Here is a 27,644-nt window from a genome sequence, read left to right on the forward strand (position 1 = left end):
GAATTCAATATTCCAAAACTCACAGTGTCAAGAGTGTGTTGAGATTACCAAATCACAGTAATTACATCTCACCACAGACAACACAGTGGCCAATGGCTTTCACTTAACAATCAAGAGCAACAGCGTTTGTGTAGAGTTGTCAGTGTTAACAGACAAGACACACTGCATGAAATAACTACAGAAATCAATGTGGGACATACAATGAACTTATCCATTCAGAAAATGTAGCAAAACTTGGTGTTAATGGTGCAGCAGATGACCAATGCAAGATCCTTTGCTAACAGCTGTGCCTCTCCTGGGCTCATGACCATATCAGTTAGATCCTAGACAAGTGGAAAACCATTGCCTGGTCCAATTAGTCTTGATTTCAGTTGGTAGGGACTGATGGTAGGGTTTGAGTATGGTGCAGACCCCACAAAGTCATGGATCCAAGTTGCCAAGAACGCATTGTGCTAGCCAGTGGTGGCTCCATAATGGTAGGGGCTGTGTTTACATGGAATAGCCTGGGTCCTCTGGTCAAACTGATCTGATCATTGACTGGAAATGGTTATGTTCGGCTACCTGGAGAGTGTAGACAGCCATTCGTGAACTTCATGTCCCCAAATAACATTGATGTTTTTATTGATTACAATGTGTGATTCGCTGGGCCAAAATTGTTTGGGGTTGGGTTGGAGAACATTCTGGACAATTTGGCGAATGACTTGGCCATCCAGATCACCCTGCATGATTCCCATCAAACAGTTACATCGAATTATAGCCTCATCAGCAAATCAGGAAACTTCAAAGTTTTTATAACTTCTCCCTGAATTTTAATTTCCTTTTCAAATTTCTCCTGGTCTTTCTTTACTACTTGTTCAGAGTACAGATTGAATAACATTGAGGATAGACTACAGCTGTGTCTCACTACCTTCTCGACCACCGTGTCCATTTCATGTTTGTCAGCTCTTACAACTGCAGCCTGGTTTGTGGTAAATAAACTTTCACTTCCAGAATTTTATCACTGATACCTTCAGAATCTCATATAGTTGTTCCAGTTAGCATTGTCAAAAGCTTTCTCTAAATCTATAAACGCAATAAAATGCTAGGTTGTCTTTAAACAGACATCATTGATGATCCACAGCTGTAGAAAATACTTCAAAATACATTCTCTGACTGCAAATTCCTTGGCATCAGCTGTATAGGCACAGGTATACTACCCATTAGTGGCATAAAAAATTTGTGCCAAACTGAGACTCAAACCTGAATTTCCTGCTTATCCCAAGCAGTCACCTTAACCACTTTTCTACCCATGCACTCACTCCACAATGACTGAATTTTCTTCATTCTTATGTCATAGTCCATTATATTCATCCCATAACTTTACCTGTATTCTTACAACAGGGGGAATGAGACTGTGAGGAATCGAGACCAATATTGTTATCGTCACTAATGGGTAGTATACCTATACCCACACAGCTGATGACTCGCAACTAGCTAATATATAACAAAGTATCTTGTAGAGCTGTGTAGTGTCAACAATGTCTGTTCTTTCAGACATGCAACTAAGTATTAGAAGCCTAGGTGGGCAAATGAGGATAACAACATTGGTCTTGGTTCCTCGTAGTATCATTTTCCCTGTTGAGGAAATCCAAATAATGATACAAGCATTAGGGTATGAATGTAGTGGACTTTGATGTAAGGATGTAGACACTGAGATATATATGGAAGTCTGGGTTGGCGCAGAAAGCATGCACAGATAGTTGAAGTGATTCAGGAGACCACTCGTGATAAGTAGGTAATTTGGGTTCATGTCCCAGTCTTGGCACAAATTTTTAGATCATGAATGGGTAGTATTTCTCTATTTATGCAGCTAAAGCCAAGGGTATTTTGTCTGTCTCATATGTCTTGCTCATCATGTGGCATAATTTTGTCATGACTGGCTTTCTCCAGAATTTCAGTAGTTCTGAGGAAATGTCAACTCCAGAAGCATTCTTTCAACTTAGTGCTTTGTGCTCTGTCAAATTCTTCTTGCAGAACTGTCTTTCCTAGCTCATCTTCATCTACTTCTCTTCCCTTTCTGTAATATTTCCTTCAAGATCATTTCCTTTTTGTATCCATTCCATATATTACATTTACCTTTTAGTCTTCCTTTCTCCACCCAGCATTAGTTAGCCACCATACAGCTGCCTCTTCAAAGGTTCCCAATCTGCCCTAGTTATGAATGCTTCTACATCTGTGCATTTCTTGTACAGCCATTCTCACCCTGCCATGTTAAACTCCCTGTCAATCTCACTTTTTAGACATCTGTATTCTTCTTAATAGGTATACAAGTCTTATTGATTTTGCCAGTCTATATGTGATCTGTTGCAGTCAATGATCTTATTAGTCAATCAAGGTTAAATCCAGTGTAACAGGAATTCTTTCGGTTCCAATATAGAAATAGAAATATGTTTGTAATATAGTGGTGTGTCCTTTCACAGTAATCCATGTTTAGTAGGTAGTTTGTCATGTATTAATTTTGTAGAATGATTATGTCTGTTGAGTTGCATGATTTCTAAAACTGCAGAGGAACCAGCAATCATATGTTCAGCTGATTCTCCTGGTGACTCACATTCCCTGCACGTCAGTGTCTCCTTTGTTTGTGAGACACTTCTTATAGTTACCTGGCCATCAGTCCTAAATGTCCATAATGAACTCCTCAATCTCAGGTTAAAAATTATGAATTCTTTCAACTGAAGAGTTTACTATCATTAGTAATAACTTTACACCACTGGAGATCTAATTATTTCCCTGAACAAATGTACTGTCCAAAGAGTTCTGGTACGGGTTAGAGGAGGATTTATTGAAAGAGTTGTTAAGGAAGAACACAGGTATGTTTCTCAATAGTTTAATGTGCAGAAATTTTGTGTATCTAGTATATCTCATGAGATCTTATCAGCCTTTAGTTTCCAGAAGAAACAAGCGAGGACATTATCACTGGTGTTTTCAGTCAAATTATAAAAATATGGAAGTGTTAAATTATTAATAATTTACAAATCTATAATATGAAAGCTGCCATCTAAATTGGTATATGTATGACTAAAAAGTATCAATATGAAATCTGTATTGCTGAAGACTTATATGGCTTCAACATTTTTTTACATTGTTTTGACCAATGCATCTAAATTAGTACTCCAGTTTTTATTGTTACACTATAAGTTTTGGAGGAGACCCATCAACATGTTCCTCCATTTGCATTTTTCCCACTATCAAATTGGGTTATAATACACCTTCCATTGTAGTGTAGAGTAGTGCACAAGAAATAATTAAATTTGGAATTGTAGAGAGCACATTCCTACCATGTCAGAAAATACACATGTCATTGGAGTTATTTGATTCTCATCTACATGTTTACTCATACAGGCAGGAAAGCGCTTCTGAGAAAGTGAACATTTATATGCTATTGTTCAGTAATTACTTAAGTAGAATCATTCTTAATTTCATTATTTGTATTTATTTTCTCATTTATTAACAGTTTATGTCTCTCATGAGACCACTTATGTCAATTTCATAAAAAGGGGTTTTCATTTTCCTGTTGCCTCAGTACTTCTTTATTCTCTCTGAACTTGACTTTCTTTCTTCATCTGAAATTACCATGCACATGATTTGTTTGTTGGTCTTAGTTTGTAGTCTGGTTTGTTTGTCTTTGAATATTGTTGATTTGGTAATGTTTTCAGTTTTAAATTTACTATTGTACTTTGTAGTTCCTTCATATTTTTTCTTGATTTCCGTAAACGATGTAATGGTACTCATACTGTTCCATATATCTCTGTTACTCTCCTGATCATTCTGTTGTCTTATATCATGATTATATCACCAAAGAACGAAATGTGTTTCTTCCTGTTGCACTCATTACTGGCTCCATTCCCTTGCTGTGTGTTTGATTAGCAAACAGTCTCCATTGTCTGTTTTGTTGGAATTTTTTGTTTATCTGTGCTCTGATTTTCTTCATTCTATCATGGATAATCTGTCTATTTCTGGAGTGTTAGATGTTTTGAAAATGGTTGCACTTGGGTAACTGTTTTGTATTGTTTTAATTTTCTGCCTGTTAAGATGCTTTTGTTATATGAAGGGTTGGAGGAAGAACCAGGTATGATAAGTCTTTTTTTTCTGAAACTGAGTTATTGCTACAGCTTGATTCAAACTGATCATACCCTTCTGTTGAGAGGCTAAAACTTGGAAAAAATACCCAGTGAGTCCAGAGATATTAACAGGCAAAGTTTTACTGTAAGGTGAAATAACCAGGTAAGTCAGTTTTTCAGGGGAAAGAAACAGTTAAGTCAGTGGTGACTCATCCAGCCGCAAGAGAGCATAGCGAACATGAAATAAAAAAATAAATAAGCAGAGATCTGCAGAAAAGTCTGAGAACAGGATGATGTGTACCTTTGGGTAAGAGTGTTAAGCATTCTACAAAATGCAGGAAACCTGAGAAGATCACCATGACTTTCATTGAGAATCACATAACAAGTTTCAGAAGTCATTAGATCTACTACAGCCTCAAACACTTGAAGAAAACCAGCTTACCTGAAAATCTAAATATTAAGAAAATGTACAGTCTTTTTTACGAAATTACTCCTGACTTATCTGTATCATATGACAAATAACTGAATGATATCCAACACAAAATTCAATATTTTGTTTCGATATCATCATGCAGACACTTGTACTAAGTGGGAAACATTAACAACATGAAGAAAACTTTAACAACAGAGAAAGATAAGACACAGACTCATCAGTTAATGACAATGAACATTCTTTATAAGAAAAAGGCTCAAGCATTTTCTGATGTTAAAAGGAGTGTCTAATTAGAGGCAAACAAAAACAAAAAGAAGGTAGCTATCTGCATAACCCTAGCAAAAACTATATCCTTGCCAAATATGACAACCAATGGTGTTTCTTAAAGTGGTGGCATTTTTCTATGTATTCTTTCAACATCCATGTTCTTGCTGCAGGGGTATCATGGCAATGTCATCCAATGGACGAGCATTTTGAACTGCTCATATCTGCTTATAATGATGTGATTAATTTCAGAATTCCTTACTTGTCTAGAACACAATAGTTTTGCAGTTATCGTCTGTTTGGTGTAATGCAACTCAGACAATTCCATTCTTTATTCTAGATTTCCTTCCAATTTCCTGGTTAAAAGATAAAGATTTCCAAAAGCCTCTTGAAGTTTTGTTGCTCTGCTGCTGTGAAGTTCTTCAATCAGCTGCTCCATAGCAAAATATATGTTATGTGAGGATACAGCTGTGTTATCACAATCAGAAATTCACTTAGTCACAATTATTGTGGGAATATTGTGTCTGCTTTGCTTGACTTACCTGTTTCTTTTCCATTAAAGAGTGATGTTTGATTGCATTTTGGGAAATTACCTCATTCTGGGAACACACTGGATGCCAATAATGCTATTTCCAATTTTGATACACCCCAAATGTTTACTTTAGGAAATAAAAATTATTGTGTCTGCTAATATATTGATGTTATAGCATTTCAAACATTAAAATAGCTTTTCCTTGATTGTCATAAAAATTGACTTATCTGGTGTTTTTTCCCTGAGCCTTCATATGTATTTATTGCTGAAGTATTATGCATTTATCAGCTTCTTTATTTTATCATGTCACCTTTTTTCAAGGTTGTATTTTCTGATTTCTTGTACATATGTAAATTTCTTTGTGTTTTTACTTTTCTGTTCTTTCATTGTCCTTTTGCTTATAAGTGGTGGGTCACTTAAAATAATTTCTGTTTTTTCTGTTGAACAGCAATGGCGACAGTCAATTTCACTGTCTTGAACCTCTTTTTATGGGGGCTGGCAGATAAAATTCTTCTCTGAATTTAGCTTTAGATTTTGTGTTGATTAAGATGAATCCTATCAATTTAACTGATTTTCGGTGTATTGCACAATTGCTCCAAGATTTTAAATATTTAAGGTCAATGGACACTGATATACCTTCTTAAAATCTACAAAGGTTAGAAGCTTCTTTTATTTCCTGTAATATGCTATGACCAATTTTAAAGTGATGACTCACAGCTTCTCCAATGTCTGAAGCTTCACTGGTATTCGTATAGTTCATGCTCTAGTTGTTTTTTGAACCTACCATATAATATTCCGAGAAAATCTTGTATGTACAGTCCAAGAGAAACATACCTCTGAAATTATTTGCATTATTCTTACCTGCTTTTTTGTGTTAGACCTTGTAGCTACCTACAGTCTGGACCTTATAATGGTATCAGCATTGAGATGGGGATTAGTGATCATGATGTCATTATAGTGACCATGCTTACAAAAATCAATATATAAATCAAGAAGACTAGTAGAGTATTTCTGCTAGAAAGAAGAGCTGAGCAGTTGCCAGTATCTCACTTAGAGATTGAATTGAAATCATTTAGTTCCAGTACGATGGACATAGAGCAATTATGGGCAAAGTTAAACAGATCATAAACCATGCGCTGAACAAGTATGTGCCCAGTAAGTGGATTAAGGACAGAAAAGACTAACCATAGTTTAACAGTCAAATTCAGAATATGATGAGGAAGTAAATGTTGTTGTACTGTCAGTTCAAAAGAGAATGTGGAAAGCATGAAAGGCAAGGTTAATAGAGATTCTTGCATCTGTGAAAAGATCTGTGTTTGAAGTGTACAACAACTACCTATATCATACCTTAGCAAAAGATCTGGCCAAATTGCTAAGTAGGGCTACAGCTTCCACCCAATCACTCTTTGACCAGCCTGATGTGGCAGTAGAAAATAGCAAAATCAAAGTTGAAGTTTTAAATTTTGCATTTAATAAATTTTTCATGTGGGACAATCTTGACCATCTACACAGTCCTGTATGGGTGACGTAGTAATAAGCATACCTGGCACAGAGACACAGCTGAAAGAGTTGAATGCAAATCAGTTACCAGAGGTGGATGGAATCCCTGTTTGGTTTAACAAAGAGTACTTTACAGCATTAGCCCCTATACATACATATACAAATACATTAATCCTTGTTCCATAGATCATGAATAAGACATTCCGTAATGATGTGGAACGTGTCACATTAACATAAGTTTTCTTTACACAAAACAGTTAATGTTTTTTTTCCAGTTTCTATTTCATATCTAAAAATTCATCTACTGAGTAGAAAGAGTTGTCATTCAGAAATTCTTCCAAGTTGCTGTTTTATTTAGTTTGCATTCACCATGAATATCTTGCCCAGCAAAAAGCCCCAAATGACTGAAAAAAAGTGCAGGTGAAGATAAAAGAACAGACTTGCAATATTACAGACCAATATCCTTAATATCAATTTTGCTGGCGGAGCCTAGAACATATTCTGAGTTTCAATGTAATAAATATCCGAGAGACCAAATTGCTTATATCCTCGAATCAGCATGGTTTTAGAAAGCCTCACTTGGAAATGAAGCTTGCCCTTTTTTTTTACAAGATATACGAGGTATGTTGAAAAAATTCTTTAACATTCATAATTTTGCACCAATGGTGTGTTGGAGCAAAATGTGGTTGGCATCCCTGCCCATGGCTGAGGTTATGTGTAATTGCTGAAAGTTTCATTGTTGTATGTCTGTTAGTTATCATTCAAGGCTGTATTGAGTAGAACATTGTGTCACACAGTTTGTGAATTTCGAGATGGCAGAGATAGAGGAGCAATGTGTCTGCATTAAATTTTATGTGAAACTCAAGAAAACCTCTAGAGAGACACACCAAATGATGCGGGAACCCTACGGTGATGAGCACATAACCCATACTTGGTGTTACGAATGGTTCACATGTTATAAAAATGGCTGGATGGAAGTTAAAGATGATCTTCATTCAGGAAGCCCTTTGTGAATGCCACTTGAAGACTGACTGTGAGAGATTGAAGAGGACTATAACATTTTAGTTGGACCATGTGTCATGAGATCCTGACACAGTTCCTTGGAGTGCATCGTACTGCAACCAAGTTCATCCTACAGCTCATGAGTCAAGACCAGAAAGACCTTACCTTGCAATCTGTGAAGAGCTTCTGGATTGTACAAATGAGAACAAGATGTTCCTTAAGAGAATCATAATGTGGTGAGATGTGGGTCTATGGTTATGATGTTGATACCTAAGTTCAATTTACACAATGGGTTGAGAAAAGTTCACTGCGACCAAAAAAAGCTCATCAGGTCAGGTTGAATGTCAAAGCTATCCTGATAGTTTTCATTGACTTTGAAGGTAGTTCATCTTCAATTCATGCCACAGGGACAAGCTGTTAATCAGTGGTACTATTGGAACATGTTGCGAAGCCTGTGAGAAAATGTGAGAAGGAAACCTGCTAGGTTTGTTACCTGTAGGTGTGAATAACACTTGAGTATTACAGAGATACTTTCTGAACTCAAATGGGAATCCTTGGAGGGAAGACAACATTGTTTTCTAGGAGTGCTATTGAGAAAATTTAGAGAACCGGCATTTGAAGCTAATGCCAGAACAATTCTAATACTGCCAACAGAAATTAGGGTTAATTCAGTGGCATATAGACAGTCATTTTGTCCTCACTCTGGTAGCAAGTGGAACAGGAAAGGAAATGACTAGTAGGGGTACAGAGCACCCTCCACCACTCACTGTACATAGGCCTGCAGTGTATGTGTGTAGATGCAGAGTGGGTAAAGTGTAGCCATGGTCCAGGTTGCAAGGTCTTTTTCTGTTATTCAAATTTATGATAGAGCCATGCATAGGTAGGTCAAACCTGTGTGGTCGGATTATATCCCCATTTCTGCAAAATATTCATCTACTTTGCATGCCTTATAGTTTTTCGCCTCTGTGTGTGCTGCTTCCAGCTTATGAGATGTTGAGGAATTTATGTGTTCTGGGTTGGTCTTTACTGAAGTGATTTTACAAATTTTGAAATTTTCTTGTTTTTTCCATAGTCCAAAAGTTTATTGAATGTTTCTGCCTCATTTTTGGCTGTTTCCTTATTACCAAGTGCCATTTTTCCATTCCCGCAGTTGTATTTTTGTAATTTTGTAATCAAAACTTTTGTTATTGTCTCCAGAATTGGTTTTCTGGTTCTTCAGACTATTTTTACAGTCAAACATAATCAAAAACTTAACTGATACATCCTGCAGTATTATCACATAATGTTGCAGAAATTGTAATTACCTGAAAAATTTTGAGATAACATGTGGTAATACTGCCTTCTGTCTTCAGATTCATTTAATATTTAAAAAAAGGAATAGTAGCACACTAATAATGTGAACTACAGTCTCAAACCAAGAATTATTTCAACAGAAGATAACGGGAGTGACTCTCTTCGAAAAAAACTCACACGTAGCATCATTGCGTCATTTTGATGAACTCATCTGGGTTTAAACCTGTGAACTTTATACTAGTTCAAGTGAGCAGATATGACAATAAAATTGTACGGTTAGAAATTGCTGTCATAGAATGTGAATGTCATGCTAGGGAACATTCAGCCAGCTGGTCATTACCTGTATCTGGCCTGTCAGATACATTCTCTCATTGTTGTATGATAACCTGGCTAGAAAAGCTGCCTTGTCACAGCCTCACAGATCCAAATTTTGTCATGGTCTCAAATTTAAGTTGTATTCTGTGTGCAGGTAACACTAGCAGATTTCAGCAATTCTGGTTTGCATTTGGTAGTTCTGTACAGAAGCACTGTTATAACAACATGTAACAGCTTTCATTCCAATTGTCTTGTGATTTTTTCAAACTAGTCATGTCTTTTGAAATTTTTTCCTACTTTGTAGAAATCAGAGTAATATTTTTCATGGGAATGTAAGCTAACTTAGTAGATAACTTTGAGAAACACTCATCCAGCTCATTTGTTGATCAAATTCTTAAAATATTGTGTCTCATTGACAATTTATCTTCTAGTTCCAGTCTGAATAGCCCTAGAAAGTAACACAAACTAAGTTGCATGTTTGATTAAAGTGTTCTTGACTTCACTGGCTAAAATGTATGAACACATGAGTGATATTGACCAAAACTTTTGGTGAGGTAGTTGTTGGATGTATATATTACTAATTTCTTCAAATTTAAAACCACTTTTAATACACATTGCAAGCTATTCAGAATTACCTGTCATTACACTGAAAATAGTTTTAGTTTGTCCAGAGTCACTGGTCTCATAAATGACACACACGTTCTTACAATTTTGAAATATATTTTTAGTCTTTGGTGTAAGCATTATTATTTAAATACTTAAACGTAGTACAGGTTTCTCATTATGAGGTGCATGGTATTATTTCCTTTTGATATTTTTTGGTTCTGTAATAGGTAATAAAGAATGAAAGAATACTCACATGCCATTTGTCATAACTATGTATAAGAATTTTAGGCAAATCACTGTTGTGTATCTTAATTACAGACTATTCCTTTTTGTTGCAGACAACAACTTAATAGCTCTTTATCCTCTGGTAAATGTACTGCATATCATAACCAAGTAGGCAATTCTGATTCCTTTGTTGGTAGTGTGTTGCAAGATCTAACACCAGGTGGCTCAGGTGCATGTAGTTGTTGCAGCAGCTCATACCATATACATTCTGGAAATGTGTATTCTCCTGGACTGAGAAAGAACTCATGTAGCTCCTTAAATCGTCCTCCTTTGAAGAGAAGCCTAACCGTAGCTAGTTGCACCTCTAGCAGCAGCCAAGAGTACTGTCGTCATGGTTCTTTAGTACACAGCTTTTCACTCGGTGACCCCTCACCTTCCAGACAGTGTACTGCAAGTTGTAGTCCTGCAGGTAACCATTTGTCCATTGCAAATTCTAAACAGTCATCAAATCCCCATTATTATGGATATGACAGTGAGTATAGTGGAGCTGAAACAGAAATTCATTGTTCTGATCAAAGTTTTGATAGCCAAAGTTGTGACATTCCTGAGCAAACTGCCCATAATGATGTGAAAAAACTAAAAAATGCCCAAATGGAGTCAAACAATATCAGAACACAAAATGTGGCATTTCAGGCTAAAAATAACCATACAGATATTAGACACAAAAAGTCTTTTGTCTCATCTGAGCAAAAATGGAGAAATGGTAACTTCAGTTCAGCTAGAAATGTATGTGATAAAATTATGTGCAATGTCACAGAAGTGCAGAAATTAGGATGCAACAGGACATCTGGTGAAAATCTGAAGGCTTGTAACTCAGTAGAAGTTTTAAGTTCCTACCAAGTAAAAGATACATGCAATAATAACATCAGAAATAAACAGTGGCAAAACACTAGGAGGATGTTTAATGATGAGATGACAGCAGAAGAATCAGGAGGTAATGTAAATAACTGTCCTTGTAGTGATGTTCTAACAGGAAATAATGAAGAACAAGGTATACATTGCAATACAATCAAAGCTGCTTCAAACCAAAACTGTTCCAGAAACCAGCTGATCAGACGGAATACTGTGGCTGTTGTCAATAGAAGAAATTCCACTATGCTTCCTCTTGATAAATCATCAGAGTCACCGAAAGAAAAATCCAGATGTACTTTAGACAGGCGCAATTCTGTGGCAGTGATTGGAAGGACAATTTCTGTTCCAACAGCTGAGTGTAGCTCTCCAATTCAGGCATCATTTGAGCAAGACTGTCCTATTTCATCAAGGAAGCTAAGCTCCAGTGGCAATACAAGGAGATTACATACACAATTGTCTTTTGATAGTGAAACTTCAGTACTAAAATGCTGCCATTGTGAAACATGCAATCAACAACGTGAAAGTATTAGAAACCAAAGAAGTTCAATTTTGAAAGGAAGAAGGTACACAATTGCTGTGCCAGATAAAAATGTAGATAGGAGTATATTTCTAGAAGATAGGTCATACTCAGATTATACATTATCTATGAAAGACATGCCAAGATGGCATCCTTTGGAAATAAAAAGTTATGAAAGAACTCCTAGTAAAAATGTGACATTCTTAGGTGAATATGTTTATCACGTGAATAATGAAATTCACAAACTCCACAAAGAAAAGAGTAAAAGTGAAGTACAAGCTGCAGATAACTCTTGCTCAGGATATTCATGCTCCACAGTTATGACAGATGATAACGAAGATGTTGATAAGGAAATGAGTGTGGAAAATATTAAATATGAATCAGAAGTACAAGGAAAAGTGTTATGTCAAATATGCCAGCAGAATTTCTCTTCCCTTGCCCCACGGATTGAGTTCAGACAGCTACCTGATGGCCTTGGTGTGGATGAAACAGTTAATACTGATAAATGTTGTAAGGATCATAGTTGTGTTGTTGGATGTTGCAACACACCATCATGTCAGTGTGAAAGTAGTAGTATAACAGAACACAGTAAAACCTGCTGTGACTCTTCTGGAAAAGGCTTAATACATAGTGATAGTCACACTCTTGATGCTAGTGTTGCTAACAGTTCACCCTTTCCTATGTCTTCCTCCTCATCACCACAACACAACAACATGGATTTACAATGGAGCAGTGACTACGGTGGTGGAAGCAGTGGAGGTGTACAACGTGTAATGGCCCACCACAGTAGTGCTCCAGGTGGCAATGGGTCAGGAACAAAGCGTGGAACATTTACTCGGAGTTTATCCAATGCAGAGGTTCCACCTGATGAAAAAACAGGTAACTTAATAAATTTTTATTTTGTGATTTGGAGTCAGTCTGCATTTTCATGTGACAGAAAGCATTGTTTTAAAATTACATCCTGAAATTCTATTGCTTTTAACCTTATGTTTTATAGTAGTTATATTGGATAGATAATAAATCTATTTGCCAAGTGATGGCAGGAGAATACACATATAAAAAAGTTTTTCTTATGCAAGCTTTTGGAGCCAGTGGTTCCTTCTTCTGAGAGATCAGTTGAAGGGGAAGGAAGAGGGGTGAAGGGAAATAAACTGGAGAACTTTAGGAAAGTGGGAAGAGTTTGGAAAAGTCACCCAAAACCCCAGGTCAGGGGAGACCTACCTGATGGAATGGGAAGGAAAGACTGATGTTGGGAACTGCACTGGACAGTATTTCAAAACCTAAGAACTTTAAGGTACAAGGCAAGGTTATATGCAAGACATAGATTACTGCTACAAAATCGTGCATGAGTTCATAAGAGTGATAAGCCAAGTGCATTGTATATAACAGAGGTGGGAGGGGAATGGTGAAAAATAGACTGGTTAGAAAATGAAAGATTTAGGAAACTAAAATGGAATGAAGAAAGAAGTAGTTGCTATGAAGAAATGCTGAGATGGAAGAAATTAATGTAGATTAAGGCCAGGTGGGTGGTAAGATACAAGGACATGTTGCAGTGCTAGTTCCCACCTGTGGAGTTTTGAGATGGTAGGTGTGGTGAAACAGGCACTGAGGTCATGACTGTCATGTTGTAGAGCATGAACTGCGACAGGATATTGTGTGTTGCTGGTATACACCCTCTGCTCATTCATCCTAACTGACAACTTGGTAGCAGTCACGCCAACGTCAAAGTCTGAACAGTGTGACATACCAACTGGTATATGACATATTGTTTCACAGGTGGCTCTCCCTCTGATAGTATATATTCCGCTACTTACAGGGCTGATAGAGGTAGTGGCAGGAGGGTGCATAGGGCATGTCATGCACCAGTGATGATCACAGGGGTAGGAGCCATAGGGTAGGGAGACAGGTGCAGAAGGAACATAAGATTTTACCAGGATACTGCGAAGATTGGTAGGGTGACGAAAAGCTATTCTAGATGTGGTGGGCAAAATCTCAGACAAAATGTATGATTTTAGGAAGTCACGGTCTTGTCGAAGTAGCTGATTAATTGATTAATACATTGAAGACCAGTATAATACTGAGTGACAAGTGGTGTGCTTTGAATTTGTTTTTCTGGAAGTATCAGCAGTACCAGGATTGGATGTGATGGTCCAGGAAATCTGCTTTGACTAGGCTTGTAAGGTAATTACATCCAGTGTAGGTTAAGGTGAGAATGGTGGTGTATTGCTGTAAAGAGTCTGCATCTGAACAAATTCGTTTGCCTTGAATGCCAAGGCTGTATGGAAGGCAGTGTTTGATTTGGAAAGGATGGCAACTGTCAAAATCTAAGTACTATTGTTTGTTAGTAGGTTTAATGCAGACAGAAGTGTGTAGCTGGCCTACAGTGTTATTGGTGATTACAATTTTACATGTAACATTTCCTATGTTATTTAAGAATTTAGTTATAACAATTTCTTATGGTTCACTGCCCTGCAGATCTTTCTCTTAATTGTCTTTCACTGATTTATTTGGAAATTTGACAGCTATTTTCTTTCCCACCCTCCACTCACCTTGCTTAAACGTAATTCTTTCACATTTTTTGCATTTGTTTTCTGCCAAACCACTTTAATCAACTTTTACTGCCATCTCCTACATTACTTTACTTGCCAAGCAATGTAGTTTACGTTTTCTCCTATGACTTTCTCTTTCTGTTTGCCCAGTTTTTAAAGTTTAGCCTCTTTTTCATCACTTTTCCTATCGATTTTTTCTTTTACAATCATTTTTTGGTGTCATATAGACCACTTTTCTGGATAAAAATTCTCGCCCACTCAGTACCTTTTGTTAAACATTGATTGTTCTCACTATTTTTGTGCGAATTTTTCTGACTTTTCCTAATTTGTTTCTTGCTTTTTTTCTGTTTTTCTATCTTTTTCCAACCCTTGCTTCACTTTTGTGCCACTCCCACTGTTTCTAACACTCCAAACTGTCCTCTCTTACCATGATAAATCCCATCACTGATTACATCCATACTTATTGAAAACTTGCTTTTACACTATCAAAACTAAGGTCCCGCATTCTGTTTCTTGAAACCTGCTTGTTCCCTGGAGTAACTCACAAAGGCCTAACATTGACAGTCCCTGCTTCTGGATATAATCTTGCTCTGCATCAGGCTCTTTTACAATTTGAAATACCGCAGTCTCTTGCACTTACCCAACATGTCTTTGAACTATATGTCTCATCTGCCAATTTCCACACCACCAAAGTTCTCTCCTTCTACAAAATCCTGCAGTTTGTCTGCCCCTCGTGTTTTCTTGGATGGCATTAACTGTCAAGCCAACTTCAAACTGCAACAACATGCCAGATTTCACCACAGAAAGCTACCCCATCTTCTCCTAAACTACCTCAACAGTGTGTTTCACTTCCTGTCCCTCTGCACCTCCCTAAACAGCCACACCATCAACCATCACTCTTCTTCTACAAACTGAGCTTGACCAACATCCCCTACATCTCAGAGCCTTCACCACTGCCTCCCAGACCAATAATAAATCATAATCAAAAGAATCAGTCACAACAGTACAGTGTTCTCAACTTCATGTCTAAAGCACTCTCCCCTCCTGAATGGTCTGTATTATCCAAGGGTCTCACCTTCACTCCTAAACCTGCATTTAATCATGCTGCTTTGATGAAGGACCTACTTTCCTCCACATGTAATGTCAACTGAAAATATTACATTGCAAGCCAATCTGAAAACCTTTCCAACAGCAAACCTGATGTAGAATACTGCCTTAAACAGTTCATAACATGATCCCAACTTGACCCACCACCCCTACCTCAAAACCATCCCTTACAAGCCTTCCAAGAACTCCTCACATCCAGCATTGCTTCACAACCCTTCCTCAGGTCCCTGCAACATGACCCTAACCTGCCCTCTGCAGTACTCTATGTTCCCTAAAAGCTGATGACTCCATCATTATCCTGCCATCAGATAAATGATCTACCACTGTGGTATTTGACTGGCAGGAGTATGTTAGTGAAGTCTATGTCACCTGTCTGACAGCTTTACATACAGCATTTGCCCTCAAGATCTTTTCCCTGTGATTCAGGCTGACCTGCAGTCCCTCCTTAAAACCTCAGGCCCCACAAGGACTAACACCTTAATTCATAGAACTTCTTACCTCGTCCAAACTATGCAACTCCCCCCCACCCCCATCCCCTTTTCACCTTCTTCCTAAGATCCACAAACCCTGTCATCCTGGCCATCCTATAGGTGCTGGCTTCAAAGCAACCACCAAACATATGTCTGCTTTAGCTGATCAGCACTTGCAACATGTAGTACAAAACTTTCCTCCTATATTAAAGACACCAACCATTTCCCGCATTATTTTGAAATCGATGCTTGTCCTGCTCTCACCATACACCTTGCTTGTTACCACAGATGCCGCCTTCCTCTGTACTGACATCCCCCATGTACATGGTCTGTCTGCTTCTGAATATTTCCCCAATTTTATCACCCACCTTATTTGAAACATGTGACATCCTTCCTGGTCACCTTAGTCAACTTTATACGTACCATCAACTACTTCATCTTTGAGGGGCAGACATGCAAACAGATCAGGGGAACGGCCATGGGAACCAGTATAGTTCCTTCCTATGCCAATCTTTTCATGGGTCACTTGGAAGGGGCTTTCATATCCCTTCACATCCTGGTTTGGTTCAGATACATTGATGAATCAGGTGAGGCCGACCTGTTAAAATTCCTGGCTACATTCCTAGTTAAATTTCACATGATCCTGTGCCAAATCCCATGCCACTTTCCTTGTGGTGATCTCATCCTCACTGAAGGCCAGCTACACACTTCTGTCCACATTAAAGCTACTAACAAATGACAGTACTTAGATTTGGACAGTTACTGTCCTTTCCATGACAAACGTTCCCTCCCATACAGCCTTGGCATTTGAGGCAAATGTATTTGTTCAGGTGCAGACTCTTTACAACAATACACCACCATTCCCACCTCAGCCTTCGCTGGATGTAATTACCCCACCAGCCTAGTTAAAAAGCAGATTTCCTGGGCTATCACATCCAATCCTGGTACTGCTGATTCCTTCAAAAAAACAAGTTCAGAGCACATCATTGGTGACTTAGTATCATCCTGGTCTTGAATGTATTAATTAGCTACTTTGAGAAGGCCATGAGTTCCTAAAATCATGCCCTGGAACGAGATCCATTCTGTCTGAGATTTTACCCACCACACCTAGAATAGCTTTTCCTCACCCTTGCAATCTTTGCAGTATCCTTGTCAGACCCTATGCTCCTTCTGCACACATCTCCTGTCCCTGTGACTGTCCCCACTGCAAGACTGGCCCTATGCACCATTCTACCACCACCTATATAAGCCCTGTAACTGGCGGAACATATACTATGAAAGGGTGAGCCACCTGTGAACCATGTGCCAGCTGTTATGCAAACACTGCTTGTTCTATTACACTGTCATCACTACCACCAAGTTGCCAGAAAGAATGAATGGACATAGGGAGAGGGTGTATACCAGCGACACACAATATCCTGTTGCAGAGCAAGCTCTGCAACATGACAGTCATGACTTCAGTGCCTGTTTCTCCACACGCACTATCTGGATCGGTCCCCCCCCCCCCCCCCCCTCCCCCAGGCATCACTGTCTCAGAGCTCCACAGGTGGCAACCAGTGCAACAAGTCCTAGTTTCTCACCACCCACTTGGCCTTAATCTACGTTAATTTCTTCCATCCCAGCATTTCTTCATAGCAACTACTTCTTTCTTCATTCCATTTTAGTTTCCTACATCTTTCATTTTCTAACCTGTCCATATTTCACCATTCCCCTCCCACCACTATTATATACAATGCACTTGGCTTTTCACTCTTATGAACTCATGCATGAATTTTTAGCAGTAATCTATGTCTTGCATATTACCTTGTATTGCACCTTAAAGTTCTTAGGTTTTGAAATCTTGTCCAGTGCAGTTCTCAACATCTGTCTTTCCTTCTCATTCCATCTGGTAGGTCTCCCGTGACCTGGGGTTTTGGGTGACTTTTCCAAACTCTTCCCACTTTCCTAAACCTCTCCAGTTCTTTTCTCTTCAGCCTTCTTCCTTCCCCTTCTATCAAAAGAATGAGCCACTGGCTCCAAAAGCTTGCATTACTTAAACCTTTTTTATATGCATGTTCTCCTGTTGCAGTTTAGTGAGTAGATTTTTCATCTATCCAATTCCATTATATTGTCAAAAATAGATTAAATTCGTTTTTATAGTAATTTGATTGCTAGAAAAAAGTTATAAAAATCTGGAAATAAATAAAGGCCCTGTATCTGATTAAACTTTATTGCTGTGTTTCATGAGGACTGGTTAACAATATAAAAGATTCTTACAAAAGTCTTTTTTTATTACTATTTGAAGTAGGTTTTTCTAATTTCTGCCATGAAAGTATAATTTAAGCATAGAGTATATAAAAGAAGTAAATAAATGAAAGATGTGGGAAAGAGAATTCTTTGCTGTATTATTTTTTGCTCAAGAGAATTATACTTCAAGAATTGCTGAAACAAAATTATGTTGATACATTATATGCTTTTATCAGTATTACTGTAATATTTAATACCAGGAAATATGATCTGTTACTTATACTCAGCTTAACTGAAGTTTATATTTTCTACCACAACTTGCAGAAAACCAACATGGAAACTTTCTTGCTCTCTATCTCTTCCTGCCACATACTTTTTTTCTCCCTAGCTTTAGTGTGTGTGTGTGTGTGTGTGTGTGTGTGTGTGTGTGTGTGTGTGTGTATGTGGAGAGGATGGGTGGGCATGTATGTGTGTTTGAGAGAGGGAGTGATTTATAGAGATAAAGAGAGAGAGAGAGAGATAGAGAGAGAGAGAGAGAGAGAGAGTGAGAGTGAGAGTTGTGCCACCACTTTGAAGTCTTATCAAGATCAACTGGATATTTGTACAGGTTTTTTATTTTTATTTTTATTTTTTTTTTTTTGTATAATACTTCATTACATGTGAATGCACCATCTGCAAAAATTCTGAGGTGAGTATTAATATTGTCTGGCAGACCATTAATATATAACATGAACCACAAGGGTTCCAACATATTTGCCAGGTACACCCTGAAGTTTCATCTACTTCTGTTGATGGCTGTTCATTCAACATTCTGTATCCTCCCTACAAAGAAATCCTCAGTTCTGTCACAGATTTTGTTTAATACCTAAATAATCAATTTATGTTATTAATCATTAATGTGGTATGGAGCCAATGTTGTTGTTGTTGTGGTCTTCAGTCCTGAGACTGGTTTGATGACTCTCTCCTGTGCAAGCTCCTTCGTCTCCCAGTACCTACTGCAACCTACATCCTTCTGAATCTGCTTAGTGCATTCATCTCTTGGTCTCCCTCTACGATTCTTACCCTCCATGCTGCCATGCGATGCTAAATTTGTGATCCCTTGATGCCTCAGAACATGTCCTACCAACCGATCCCTTCTTCTAGTCAAGATGTGCCACAAACTTCTCTTCTCCCCAATCCTATTCAATACTTCCTCATTAGTTACGTGATCTACTACCTAATCTTCAACATTCTTCTGTAGCACCACATTTCGAAAGTTTCTATTCTCTTCTTGTCCAAACTATTTATCATCCATGTTTCACTTCCATACATGGCTACACTCCATACAAATACTTTCATAAACGACTTCCTGACACTTAAATCTATACTCGATGTTAACAAATTTCTCTTCTACAGAAACGCTTTCCTTGCCATTGCCAGTCTACATTTTATATCCTCTCTACTTCAACCATCATCATTTATTTTGCTCCCCAAATAGCAAAACTCCTTTACTGCTTTAAGTGTATCATTTCCTAATCTAATTCCCTCAGCATCAACCGACTTAATTCGACTACATTCCATGATCCTTGTTTTTCTTTTGTCGATGTTCATCTTATATCCTCCTTTCAAGACACTGTCCATTCCGTTCAACTGCTCTTCCAATCCTTTGCTGTCTCTGACAGAATTACAATGTCATCGGCGAATCTCAAAGTTTTTATTTCTTCTCCGTGGATTTTAATACCTTCTCCAAATTTTTCTTTTGTTTCCTTTATTGCTTGCTCAATATACAAATTGTATAACATCGGGGAGAGGCTACAACCCTGTCTCACTCCCTCCCCAACCACTGCTTCCCTTTCGTGCCCCTTGACTCTTATAACTGCCATCTGGTTTCTGTACAAATTGAAAATAGCCTTCGATCCCTGTATTTTACCCCTGCCACCTTTAGAATTTGAAAGAGAGTATTCCAGTCCACATTGTCAAAAGCTTTCTCTAAGTCTACAAATGCTAGAAACGTAGGTTTGCCTTTACTTAAAATCTATTTTCTAAGATAAGTCGTAGGGTCAGTATTGCCTCACGTGTTCCAACATTTCTACAGAATCCAAACTGATCTTCCTCAAGGTCGGCTTCTACCAGTTTTTCCATTCATTCGCGTTAATATTTTGCAGCTGTGACTTATTAAACTGATAGTTCGGTAATTTTCACATCTGTCAACACCTGCTTTCTTTGGGATTGGAATTATTATATTCTTCTTGAAGTCTGAGGGTATTTCGCCTGTCTCATACATCTTGCTCACCAGATGGTAGAGTTGTGTCAGGACTGGATCTCCCAAGGCTGTCAGTAGTTCCAATGGAATGTTGTCTACTCCCGGGGCCTTGTTTTGACTCAGGTCTTTCAGTGCAATGTCAAACTCTTCATGCAATATAGTATCTCCCATTTCATCTTCATCTACATCCTCTTCCATTTCCATAATATTGTCCTCAAGTACACTGCCCTTGTATAGACCCTCTATATACTCCTTCCACCTTTCTGCTTTCCCTTCTTTGCTTAGAACTGGGTTTCCATCTGAGCTTTTGCTATTCATACAAGTGGCTCTCTTTTCTCCAAAGGTCTGTTTAATTTTCCTGTAGGCAGTATCTATCTTACCCCTAGTGAGATAAGCCTCTACATCCTTACATTTGTCCTATAGCCATGCTTGCTTAGCCATTTTGCACTTCCTGGCGATCTCATTTTTGAGACGTTTGTATTCCTTTTTGCCTGCTTCATTTACTGCATTTTTATATTTTCTCCTTTCATCAATTAAATTCAATATTTCTTCTGTTACCCAAGAATTTCTACTAGTCCTCATCTTTTTACCTATTTGATCCTCTGCTGCCTTCACTACTTCATCCCTCAGAGCTACCCATTCTTCTCCTACTGTATTTCTTTCCCCCATTCCTGTCAATTGCTCCCTTATGCTCTCCCTGAAACTCTGTACAACCTCTTGTTTAGTCAGTTTATCCAGGTCCCATCTCCTTAAATTCCCACCTCTTCTTACTTTTCAAAAGCCAAGAAATACTACATCCATCAGGTAGCCTTGATCCATGCTCCATTACTATTAGGGCATCATGTGAGAAAAGTGCAAGTTGGGTTTCACTCGCTCAATGCCATAAGAACCCACGCTGGTCTTTTCACATGATATACCTCATTATATCTGAGCTCAGAATATGATCTATGTTTCTACAACAGATGGATGTCAAAGGGGTTGAGTGGTGGTGTGATGGATCACTTCTGCTACTCCTTTTGTAGATAGGTGTGATTTGTGCTTCTTCCAGTCATTTATTACAGTTTTATTGTTCATGATATAACATTCTCTAATGCTGGGGGTATTTGAATTGTGACCTATAATGCACCAAGTGTTATTTGTCATGAAATCTGCCTGTACCTTCAGATCACAACAATTTTTCATCTATCAGTCTTGGTTTAGTTACAGTACTCTGGTAGAGTCATTATTATAATGTCTACATGTTCATAGCAAAATTGACTGATGACAGAAAAGTGTTTTCTGTCTAGCCATCTGGCACACTTCTATTCCCACTATACTGTGGTTTAAAGTCCATACAAAAAGTTACTTACTATCTCAGGGTGAGTCTGTTGGTTGATAGAGTGCTGCGATTACAAGTTTAGGTCCACCCTTGATACTGATTCCTGAGCAAACAATCTCAGTGCAATTTCTATTGCTATCTTGGTGGATATGAGTTTCTATCCTTTAGGTGTACGCCTAGATTTTTCTAAAATATCAGACTGCTGTTAGTTTTGTGTTTTAACCAACTTTCTTTAACTAGTTCATGGCAAACAGTTTTATACTAGTTGCACTGCTATTTTGAACTGCTGCAAACTCTGATATTTTGTTGTGAGTGCTTCAGCAATTGATAATATGTTTGTTGGTTAATGGGGTTAGCAGGCACATTAACTGTAATTCTGTAAATAGGTGCTTTATTAAAACACATGAAACACAGAACACAAAGCAGTAATTCTGTACAGTCATATTTTAACATGCGTGACTAACAAATTAATGATTGAATACAAAACTGAAAATCAAGGCACTACTGTATCTGCACAGAAATTCTATTAAAATGTCGTTAAGATATAACAGGTCACTAGGACTTTTATCTTTTTATCTGTTGGGCCATTTCTTTCATCTACATATACATACATACTCTGCAATCCACTGTATAGTGTGTGGTGCAAAGTACCCTGGACTCTTTGAGACTTTGGGTCTTACACTATAATTATCAACATTTGAAGTGAATAGAGAATTGCCTAAATCTACAAGCTCTTGTGTGCACTCCACACACAGTCAGCCACCTGCATATCAACCTCTAATTTATAGTACTCCCCTGACCCATTTAGGGGGATCCCACCATTATCAGTCCTATGATACAAACCGGAAAGTCACAACATAGAGTGTCAAAGAAGATATGAAGTCTCTGGCTTAAGCCTTTTACTTGGATCAGAGCCAGAGGACTATGATCAGTTCTGGGGACAATGTTGCAGCTTGTGAACTTCATTGGAATCCAATGAGCAAGGCCGGTCTTCTCAATCCTCTCTGCCAGTTGTGGGAAAAACTCAAGTAGACCCAGATAACTTTGAGAGGCAACTTTCATTTCAGCGTGTGCCTTAATCTGCAACTGGTAGCACCTTGTTCCTTTAAAGTCTGTTGGAATAGCATTTTCAAAATGTATAATGCATCCTGGGGTACACACACCACACACAAGATGTTCTTTCCCATTCATTGCTGCCATTTATGTAAGGGGTACCATTAGTTGCTTTACATTTTATATAATGATGAAACAATGATTAACTGGCCCCTTCCTACCCTTTTCCACTTGCTTCCCTTCACATAGTCCACAGGGACCTCCCAACAGTTGAACTGTGTCAGGATGAAAATAAGATGTCCATTCTTGTTGAATGCATAGATATAACATGGTGATGTGACCTGAAGGAATGTTATGACATACAGGGAATGCAAAGTTACATACCATGAAGTTTCTTGTAAAAGAGACAGTTTCTCATCACATAATTACAATGGATTAGGTAATATATTTTTCAGGAACAAACAGATAAACATAGGCTCTTGTACTTCCTTTTGGATTTAACCCATTTACTTTTGTTTTCAAACTGTGTGACTATATTACTGAGTAGGTTGAGGTGCACTTATGGTGTCAGCAGATCTTCCACTGTGTGCTGCTATTCACATTTTCTTTCCAATGGCATGGCCAATCAGATGATAGTATCCAGTATCCAATGCGAATTGCTAAGTCTAATTACTAACTTCTGTGGAACATACAAATTGATCACTTTCGTTCTTGACTTGGATAGCTTGAAAGTGATGATTATTTATCTGGCTATTATGAATTATAGTACATTAGTTACGAGTTTGTGTCTGTATTTCATGTATTCTATGATTCTCAGAATATGATAGGGTTTCTTTGGGTATTGTCTCTCCACAAACATGAGTTCCATTTTGTGTTCATACTAGCAAGTTCCCATCAAGCAATGTATGAGCTTATAATTTGGTTGTGAGTTGGCAAAGCCAATGGATGTGACAGAAGCAAAACTAACTACGACAATGGAATGATCTGTAGCATAGCCCAAGGTATAAGTTAAGTTGAAATGCTGCAGTCTGGTTGTGAATTGAGCCAACAAATGTGACTGGAGGAAAACAGACCATGTTGATGGACTGATCTGTGATGTAACTCAGTGCTCGTTGCGGAAACATTGTGAGATATTTTCAAAATGTACTGACTTCTCAGGTTGTGGCTATTCATGAGCCCAAGAATACAGTTTAAATTTTATGGAGGGTTCTGTTATATATGACAACATTCTGGATTACACCTTCCAATATGCTGCCATATAATTTGATACACACCACACCATGTTCATATTTATTGAACATTGGTGACAAAATCTTGTGTAATCATCTGATTCATCATTCATTGTGTACACTTTCCATCATTCACCATGCAAACATTTACAAACTACAGAATGCAACACAAAAGTTACTGAGACAATAAGTGACCTTTTATCAATTTAAATTCAAGGTCTCATATCTCAGTGTTGCTTTTGTCCCAGTTCATGTATTTTTCTTGTTCCATATGATTTTTGTTTCTGACTAACTCATCTCCACCCTCTCTGGTTCCTCTGCCATATGAAGAGGGCCTGTGGTGAAAACACTGCTCTTGCATTCAGGAGGATAGTGATTAAAATCCTCATCAGGCCATCCATGTTTTTCTGAGGTTCCCTTAAAACTTGGATTTTTCCTTAAAAAAGACACAACCCTTTACCTTTCCTATATTTGCTGAATCCAAGCTGGTGTTTCATCTCTAGTGGCCTCTACAGAGAAGGTATATTAAAACCCCTGATGTTTCTTTGTTCTTTTTGGCTTGTTTGTCTGAATTTATATTTTTTACTCTCAGCTAAGTTATCATTATCTGCCACAAAAGAAACCTATATATCCAGACTTTTGACTTTTTTATTTCATTGTTTGAATAATTATTGTGTAGCTTTTTCATGCATTTTTATATAACAGATACAAAGCTTTGTTGTTGTTGTTGTTGTTGTTGTGGTCTTCAGTCCAGTGACTGGTTTGATGCAGCTCACCAAGCTACTCTATCCTGTGCAATGTTCTTCATCTCCCAGTACCTACTGCAACCTACATCCTTCTGAATCTGTTTAGTGTATTCAGTTCTTGGTCTCTCTCTATGATTTTTACCCTCCACGCTGCCCTCCAATACTAAATTGGTGATCCGTTGATGCCTCAGAATATGCCCTACCAACCGATCCCTTCTTTTAGTCAAGTTGTACCACAAATTTCTCTTCTCTCCAATTCTATTCAATACCTTCTCATTAGTTATGTGATCAACCCATCTAATCTTCGGCATTCTTCTGTAGCACCACATTTCAAAAGCTGCTATTCTCTTCTTGTCTAAACTATTTATTGTCCATGTTTCACTTCCATACATGGCTACACTCCATACAAATACTTTCAGAAATGACTTCCTGACTCTTAAATCTATACTCGATGTTAACAAATTTCTCTTTTTCAGAAATGCTTTCCTTGCCATTTTATATCCTCTCTACTTTGACTATGATAAGTTATTTTACTCCCCAAATAGCAAAACACATTTACTACTTTAAGCGTCTCATTTCCTAATCTAATTCCCGCAGCATCACCCAATTTAATTCGACTACATTCCATTATTCTCATTTTGCTTTTGTTGATGTTCATCTTATATGCTCCTTTCAAGACACTGTCCATTCTGTTCAGCTGCTCTTGCAGGTCCTTTGCTATCTCTGACATAATTACAATGTCATCAGCCAACCTAAAAGTTTTTATTTCTTCTCCATGGATTTTAATTCCAACTCCAAATTTTTCTTTTGTTTCCTTTACTGCTTGCTCAATATACAGATTTAATAACATCGGGGATAGGCTACAACCCTGTCTCACTCCCTTCCCAACCACTTCTTCCCTTTCGTGCCGCTCGACTCATAACCGCCATCTGGTTTCTGCACAAATTGTAAATAGCCTTTTGCTCCATGTATTTTACTCCCACCACCTTCAGAAAGCTTTATATGAATTTAAAATTAATAAAAAAGAAATTTTAAACCATGATACCTCAGATTTTCTCCACAAGATTCTTCAATAGTGTGCTCCTGGCTGTCCTGACAAGTTGGTGTTTCCATTTTATGCACAATATTTTGAGAATAAACCCAGTTACCTTCTTCAGGTACTGTTGTGCATACTTGCTGCCAGACTCCAACCAGATGGTGATTAATCGCCTGTCTCACACTGCTGTTTATAGTCAGATTCAATTCCTGGCACCTGATCTTCCTTTGATGCTTTTTGTTTTTCTAAGCTCACACTGATATGTCATGAAAGCTCTGAAAAACAAAAAAGCATCAGAGGGCATAGTGGGCATAGGAAATCAAACTCATCTAGAAATAGTGGTGTGAAACTGACAATAGTTCACATTTGATGGGCATCCAAACAGCAAAACTTACCTCACCTGAAGAAGACAACTTGGTTGGTCATAAAAATATTGTGGATAAAATTAAAACAACAACTCAGCAGACACGAGGAAGCACACTTTTAACTTTTAAGCCATTGAAAACATAAAATTCAAATTATACTTCCACAGAAGTTGCCAAAGATAATATCAAACAATGGAAAGTTCAGAATGGAATAACAATATGCACTGAATAGATTGCTGCTCACAACATCAAGGAGGCATTGAGTGGCAGATAGGCACATTTAAAAGTAGGCTCTTTGAAATAATTTGCTTTCAGACAAGTCCTTGATAAGGGGAGAGGCTAATATATTTCATTTTCAACTAGATATTGAAATGTAGATTTGAGTAAAGGAATGATTTTCCAATGCATTTGTTTGAGAAGAATTCTACTATATGCCTTTCCTGAAGCAGATCATACATATTTTTCACAACTATGTCTTTTCTGTGGGTGAAGTGTAATGGACATGGGTGAAACGATTTTTTTTGGCCTAAAACAGGAGCTTTGAGAAAGCATCTAGTGGCAGAAAGTGGAGATTTAACATATTTGTTAAAACAATATATATTAAGGTAGAAAGTGAGACAAAAAGGAAATTTGATTAACAGAGAATAATTGAAATGTAATTGAACTACTGACAGAAATAGTGAGATGCTTTTGAGGTTTCTAGAAATTGGTCTGTTATTACTGGCATTGTTTGAAGAACAGCAAAAGTCAAATGATGTGCTTATACTTCTGTGTGTATATTGAGGTGTAAGACCTATCAAAGATCTACTTACATATTCCCTTCCATTAAAAAAATTATTGATATGGTAACCTACTGTGTTGTCACTGTATAATGTGAAAAATTATTTGGTCTATTTTAATATCTCTTTAATGCCAGCAGATGGTAGTCTGAGTGACACAGCTGTCGGACAGCTGCATGGTTTAGATAATTCACGCCGAAAACCTGCATCAACTGGTGACCGGGGCAGCAGTAGTGGAGGAAGCAAAGGCAGCAGTTCTGGGAGCCAGTTTTCAGGACTGAACAAGAAGAGCAGCTCAACATCTCAGCTTTCAGCAACAGGTACCTTTCTACTTATCTTGTTATTTATAAAACATCTTAACCCTTTGCTCTTTTTCCTCTTCCGCCTCCTCCTCGTCCTCCCCTTTCTCCAACAACCTCCCCTCACTCCATTCTCCATCCTCTCTATCTATCTATCTATCTATCTATCAGTCTTTTAATCATATTAAATTGTCACCTCATTTGACATTTGAGGGGGGTCTTCTGTCAGCAAATAATTAAAAATTAAATTTAATTAAGAGCTGTAGCTTTAAGACACACTATTGGTGTGTATGGAAATGAATAAATCTGGAATGTGTGAAAATGTTAATATTCACTGGATGTCATTTCTTACTAAAAGATAACTATACCATTTGCTACTATTTGACATAAATCATTCTGCATTTTGAATATGGCCTGGAAGGATCTGGCAGACGGTGAATAATTTAGGAGTAAAGGACTCACCAAATGGGTTGATTCTTTGAAAGGCGTACAAAAAAGAATGAAAACTTTGTGTGGCTGTTAATGA

General features: G+C 37.8%; 1 protein-coding gene across 1 annotated transcript in view; it reads left to right on the forward strand.

The window, feature by feature from the left end:
- The window catches only part of LOC126237003 (regulating synaptic membrane exocytosis protein 2), a 1,236,422-nt gene that overhangs the window by 765,954 nt on the left and 442,824 nt on the right, over nt 1-27,644 (forward strand). Inside the window, exons 19-20 of the mRNA XM_049946727.1 lie at nt 12,433-12,578; nt 26,957-27,139. Coding sequence (XP_049802684.1) covers nt 12,433-12,578; nt 26,957-27,139 — 329 coding nt within the window. The remainder of the gene's footprint in view (nt 1-12,432; nt 12,579-26,956; nt 27,140-27,644) is intronic.

This window comes from Schistocerca nitens, chromosome 2, assembly GCF_023898315.1.
Source record: "Schistocerca nitens isolate TAMUIC-IGC-003100 chromosome 2, iqSchNite1.1, whole genome shotgun sequence".
In the NCBI taxonomy this organism is placed as follows: Eukaryota; Metazoa; Arthropoda; class Insecta; order Orthoptera; family Acrididae; genus Schistocerca; species Schistocerca nitens.